Here is a 6,853-nt window from a genome sequence, read left to right as displayed (position 1 = left end):
AACTTAGAAAATAAGAAGAGAAACAAAAGAGTAATAACGACGAGATTTGGTAGCAAAGGATTTGCGAATTGCTCATAAGCAACATGAGTCACTAAAAGTGACTTGCTAAGCATGGTTTAATAATTCAAAGAATGAGGAGCAATGTTCAAATAAAGATTTTTGAAAGCAATGAAAACCATTGTCATTGCTATCCTTAAAAAAGATCAACGTAAGTTACAACCCAGGCTCAGTAATACCCAAACACCCTTCTGTACAAGTCTCTAATCCTTGACATACCACTCACAAAATAGCCTCCAAGACTTCTAAAATAAGAAATTTGGGCCCTCCGATTCTTACCAACACTAAGCACAACACCTCCTCCAAAATCCAAACTCCATTTGTCGTAGGAACCCAACTACCATTACCTCAAGAAAGCAAGAAACCAATTCACTAATCCCAATTGTCCTACTTCATCAATCTTACAATTTAGACTATCTGACATAGGATATCAAAGTATAAGCTACACATTTGGAAACCACAAATTGACACTAAAACCAACAACCTCAAACAGAAAACATCCAACACAATCAAAGAGAAGCCAAACCAATACTAGTTATGCTACCCACTAAAAACAAAAAACATTGGTCATACTTAAACAAAAGCAGTGGTAGAAGTTCAAGAAAAATGGCTAGACTTAATTAATACCAAAATAGAAACTTTAACCTAATTTTTACCTTTACTGTTAAGATCGGGGTAAATCCGAAACCACAAGATAATGGCGACAAGATCTATACAAATATATTAAAAGGTGTGCGAAAACAAGAAACTGTGCCACGTGGCGCTCTCCCTAGGGAGTTTTAGTTCATGTAATAATCCATGTATAATAAAAATATTAAGAAATTGCATAGTATAGGGTTTGATCCCGAGACCTCATGTACATATACTAAAGTTTTAACCACTAGGCTAAGTTGTATTTAGTGTTATTATCATAAAGTATTATATTGATAAATGAAATTTTTTCTTACTCGAGAAATTGCCGGGGCCTAATAACTAGTTAGTTATGGTAAAAGAAGTGACAAACGATCATATTAAGGCCTCGTTTGGTTCACATGGGAAGTAATTTCCTATGGGAATTTACATTTCATGGGAAATTATTTCCCTTGTTAATTTCCTAGGAATTAGACAAAATTGTTTGGTTGACACCATAGGAAATTGCATTTCCTAGGAAATTACTCACCAAGGGGGGCTTGGTGAGTTATTTCCCATGTTTCATGGGAAATTCTATTTCCCTTGGAATTTGTATTTCCTATGCTTCTCCCATTTCCCTCAAACCAAACACAACACTCATAATGTATTTCCTAGGAATTTGTATTTCCAAGGGAAATAGCTTCCAACCAAACAACACCTAAAAGACCACGGTAAATTCGAAACCACAAGATGGTGGCGAATAAAATTGGAACAAAAAAAAAAAGTGGTAGTAAGTAAAAGTTTAATTTGGCGCCAATTTGGGAGCAACCTTCTCAAAACCACACCCCAACACGAAAGAAAACACAGTCTTCTTCTCACTTCTCCAAAACCCTAAACCTTCCTAAGCACACAACAATGGCGGAAACAATCTCTCTCATGGACGTCGACGAAGCCGATAACGATAACGTTACTAGTCCTATCATCAAACCTAACAAAGGCAAAAACGTCGTCGTTCCTGGCGACGGTAAATCCGGCCTTTGGGTCGAAAAATACCGCCCTCAATCTCTCGCCGACGTTGCGGCCCACCGCGACATCATTGATACCAGTAATTGCCCTAATATTTGTTCAATTTTGTTATTTAATGATTGCTAATTGCCTAATTTTTGTTCTATTTTGTTATCTAATGATTGCTAATTAGGGTTTTGGATTTTCAATTAGTTGTTGTTTATGTTCTAATTAAGTATGTTTCGGGAGCAGTTGATAGGTTGACAAGCGAGAATAAATTGCCGCATCTACTGCTTTACGGACCTCCAGGAACAGGGAAAACGTCGACAATTTTGGCGGTTGCGAGGAAACTTTACGGGAATCAGTTTCATAACATGATTCTTGAGCTTAATGCTTCTGATGAACGTGGAATTGATGTTGTTCGTCAGCAAATTCAGGATTTCGCCAGCACCCAAAGTTTCTCGTTTGGGTAATTGTTAATTTGTTTTATCAAAATAACCCACGTTGCTTTGTTTTTTGTTATATACTACATCCGCTTTTCTTTTTTTTTTTTCTGGTACAATTTGACTTTTGCACGATTTATGATCTGTTTTTTTTTTGCAGTGAACTGAACGGGACTGAATTTGTGTGAACGTAACATAATTTGTGTGAACATAACATAATTTGTCTGAACTGAGTGAATTAAAATTGTGAGAGGAAGCTAACTGAACTGAATTGGTCTCAACTAAACTAAATTTATGTGAACTGAAGAGAACTGAATTTCCATTAATTCATTCCAAAAGAACACAACCTTATTGTACCCTGAAAGTAGCAAGTAAGATATGTAATTCATGTATGCATATTTTCATAATATCAACTTTCTACAAGACAATAATATCTGCTAATTGAAAATTAGAGATATTAATGGTCAAAGTTGAGTATTGGTAACTATGGAAGTCAAATTATAGCGAGTAAAAGAAAAGTATGTCTGTGTTGTTGGGTTTATCAATTGAAACATAATTGTGTGTGGTAATGCAGCCTAAATATTATAATGACAGTGGTATAAATATGAGGCTACAGACTGTGGTGTCAAGGTTCCAGATATAGCATTATAGTAAGTTTATACCTTAAGTGTCGGTAGCAATTTAAGTGATGAAGGGTCTCATATGCTAATTAAGCCCAATTAAAGATTTAGCGTGATTCTCTTTTAGTTTGAGACTTTGAGTAATGAAAATGTCTCATCGACGGATGGAAGCATAAGTCCTGTGTTTAGAAGGGTCTAAATTGGTCTCCCCCCCTCTTTTATTATTTTAGCTTTCGAACCATGATGTGATTGGTAAACGATTAGGTAGAAGGAGATAGCAAAAGAGATGTGGATGTACAAGAAAATTTATTTTGCTAGTTGGTATTCCAACTACTTGAGCCCATGTATAGGCTTTTCTTTCACTTCTTAGTAAATAATTTGTTAGCAGCTATGTTCCCCTTCTTTGCACGTGCATATGAGCATAATTTTGTGGTATGTATATTATATGATATGGGCTAAGCATCTTGCATCTATTATTTTTTCTTTTCCATGAACTTGAACATGTTTGCAATGCCTCTAGTTGATTTTTTCTTTCCTAAAGAAACTGATTGTAGTTCTCTTTTGTTTTTCTTTTACCTTTGTATGTGTTTGATCTTTGTGTGGTCACTGTTGAGTTGTGTGGCTGTTTAGCTGGCATACTGATAATTATCATTACAACTCAAATATTGGCAGTGCAAAAGCACATGTAAAATTAGTCTTACTGGATGAAGCAGATGCAATGACAAAGGATGCACAGTTTGCTTTACGTCGAGGTATTGATGAGTTTTTTTCCTCCCCTCTTCTTTGTTTTTCTTTCACCCTCATTGTTGACTTTAGTGTTTGTCTTTTTTTCATGGATTTAGTAATTGAGAAATACACAAAAAGCACGAGATTTACATTAATCTGTAACAACGTTAACAAGGTCATTCCAGCACTCCAGTCAAGATGCACAAGATTCCGGTTTGCTCCTCTTGATTCTACACATGTCACAGAGCGGCTTAAACATGTTATAGAAGGTGAAGGGTGAGTTATAAATGTTAATCCCTTGACCCATCAGAATGATCAAGAAAGATGAAAGTTGAAGATGACTTTGTTCAAGTGTAGGAGCATTGCTTTGAAGTCTAATTGATCATGATCTCCTATTGTGGTATCTAAACCACCCTATTAGTTCTCCTTCCCTTTCTAGATTGTATATCATTTGACTGTGCAGAATTCTTACTTGAGAAGCTTTGGGTGTATGATTGAGGGAGATACAGTGACAGTGAACTATTTGAAGTTATTGCCTAGTTTGATCTTTGTCCTTTCTATTGGTTTTGTCTGAGGCTATATTGTCTTCCTTTTATGAGCACAAACATTCATCACATTGGCAGGCATAAATCAGTCCCCATTAGATTTTATCCTAGTTCTGTGAATTGGTTGTATGATATTATATGATGTGCAGTTGACAATTAAGATAGTAGCTTTATCCTCTCATTAACTACTCGTAGAATAAATAAGATTTGTTTGCACCCTTCTGTGGCACTTGAGAAAGCTTCTGTTGTTATGCTAAGTAGGCCATATCATGGGTAAAAGGGATACCATTTTAAGTTTAATATATTGCTTATATGAGTGTTTTGTGTGTTATGGCTCTATTTTCTGTTCTCAGTTCTTTTTATGCTGATGTTATTGGTAATTTGTTCCATAGGTGCAGTAAGAAACCTCATAAACGGACTAAATTGTTATTTTGTTATGTAGAATTGATGTAACCGAGTCTGGCTTAGCTGCAATCGTGCGATTGAGTACTGGGGACATGCGAAAGGCTCTGAATATTTTGCAGGTCTGATAGCTTCTTTTAATATAGTTTTATGCTGTGCTTTTTGAAATCGTAGCAGGAATTGCCCAAATAATCTGTAATCCCCCCTTCCCATGCCACTTTGATAATCAAACTTAGATAGACTCTTCTTTGAGCGTCGTATTTTGATTCTGGAATTGGAAAGCTAGTGCTCTCTTATTACGTGCTTTTTTGCTGTTATTAGAGATGGCACCTTGTAAGGCTATAATGTCCGATGAGTTAGTATTATACTTGTGTCCCATTACAAGTTAATGGGTACAAGCTGCATAATTGAATTCATTTTGTAGAACACTTTGTTCTTATTTCCATACATCCATTGCTCTTTGTTCATTATAGTGGTAGCAGTTTGTGACATCATCTCATGTTATTTCACAACAATTGCATCCTTTCTCTTATGCGACCGAATCAAGGAGTTAGGTGTTAGTCCATTGCATTCATATTACTATTATATTCATTGGCACAAAATAAAGTTTCGTGGGTGGTGAATTAAAGTTGACCGTCTGCTTCCCTTGTGTACTGTGTGTTTGTTGTCAATGCTTGCAGTCAACACACATGGCGTCTCAACAAATAACAGAAGAAGCAGTTTACCTGTGCACCGGAAATCCTCTGCCAAAGGATATTGAGCAAATATCATATTGGCTTCTCAATGAGACTTTTGTTACTAGTTATAGCCGTATCCTACAAACTCATTGTGCTTTATAGTATTGTGAAGAGTAATTTTTGATCTGCATTTTGCGTATTTGTTACTCTTAACTATTCTTAGAAGTTTCTGATATGAAGACCCGAAAAGGACTGGCCTTGGTGGACATCATAAGAGAAGTGACAATGTGAGTTTCTCTTCCTAGCATCTATGCACTATCACCTGAGCTGCTCTGAATTAACTTACTGAATTTGTGTTTACAGGTTTGTTTTTCGAATTAGGATGCCATCAGATGTTCGAGTTCAACTGATTAATGATATGGCCGATATAGAGTATGCATTTTTGTCTCTTATTCTTCTGAGTTAGCACTTATTGTTTTGGCCTGCTAATGCTAATCTATAATTGATTATTATAATGTGCGTTTGAATTTTAGTGGGTATCAAAGATAGCACGGAATGTTGTTGCATTATGTGATGTACTCTCTACAATATTAGAGCTTTTATAATAATTAGGAATTACCTAATTAGCAAATGAATTAGGTGTTTGTAGGATCTATAACATGACTGAAGTCAGCGCACACCTTTTGAACATGGGATTAAGGAGTTAGTTCATTGAATGCTTAATTGTTGACAACAAATCAATTTTGGTTGCAGGTATAGACTAAGTTTTGGATGTAGCGATAAGCTACAGCTTGGATCTCTTATTGCTTCGTTTACAAAGGCTCGTTCTGCATTGGTTGCGGCCGCAAATTAGATGTCCTCTACGAAGTACATGAGTTGTTTCCCTTTGCCTGCCTAGACATCAGAAATGTCTATGTTACTTTCTTGTTAAAGGTGTCTGACCTGATCGGTAGCTAGGTAGCTTCGTTTTTGGCCCCAGATTTGGTTGAAGCTTTCTTCATGTATTACATATGTAAATTTAAACCTACCCTCCACACTCTCCAAGCATGTGGGGACATGTGATTATGTGAAGGCGCTTCCTAAGGGTGGAATGTACTTTGATGAGCATTTCTTCACTTCAGCAGCTAAGACTTGTGCCACTCTTATTGTCTATTCAAGTATATTACCATGGCTGCAAGTTCGTGAGTTGAAGTCCCTTCAGTTTTCCTTAAAAAAAAAAAACAGTTTGGCATGAACTTACCGTGGCTGCAAGTTTATAGTACGCATTCCTCTCCCCTTTCCCCATATGTGGTCTTTAAACATTGCTTTTTTTTTTTTTACCCTTTTTGGGGAAGATGTTTTTCTTTCTAACTTCTGAGCAGCAAGTTTTAAAATCTTAAATGGTGCTCGTAGGATAGGAACAATTTAACAGAAAAAAGGACGGGAACAATTTCATAAGAAGGATGTGAATTGGTTGGTAAATGACTTCCTAGAATGTAGGAAAATTACTTGCGCGTTCTTACTAATGTGTCATGACAATAGGTTATCTACCCACAAACTAATCAAGCTCTAAACGTTGTAATGTTCTATCTTTCATCTTGATTACTGCCAATTATGAGAGCATGGAGAGATGAACAGTCGAAACTGAGATGAATACTGTGCTTTAATAAGCGTTGAGCTCACGCAAAAGACGAAACGATATATATTAACGCATGAGTAATGATATTCCCATACTGGGTATGTGTCAATACCATGACATTTATGTAATTTTTATGACAAGAAGTATTAAA

General features: G+C 36.1%; 1 protein-coding gene across 1 annotated transcript; it reads left to right on the top strand.

Moving 5' to 3' along the window:
* Positions 1-1,444: 1,444 nt before the first annotated feature.
* On the top strand, positions 1,445-6,275 carry LOC104891078 (replication factor C subunit 3). Its single transcript, XM_010676728.4, has 9 exons — positions 1,445-1,771; positions 1,924-2,140; positions 3,407-3,486; positions 3,577-3,736; positions 4,448-4,529; positions 5,088-5,217; positions 5,308-5,371; positions 5,448-5,516; positions 5,838-6,275. Exons 1-9 carry the CDS (start codon positions 1,582-1,584, stop codon positions 5,935-5,937), a joined length of 1,092 nt encoding a protein of 363 aa, XP_010675030.2. The 5' UTR covers positions 1,445-1,581; the 3' UTR covers positions 5,938-6,275.
* Positions 6,276-6,853: the final 578 nt, after the last annotated feature.

Source organism: Beta vulgaris, chromosome 1, assembly GCF_026745355.1.
Source record: "Beta vulgaris subsp. vulgaris cultivar EL10 chromosome 1, EL10.2, whole genome shotgun sequence".
In the NCBI taxonomy this organism is placed as follows: domain Eukaryota; kingdom Viridiplantae; phylum Streptophyta; class Magnoliopsida; order Caryophyllales; family Amaranthaceae; genus Beta; species Beta vulgaris.
Note: the sequence above shows the minus strand (reverse complement) of the source record. Positions and strands in the feature narration are given on the sequence as shown.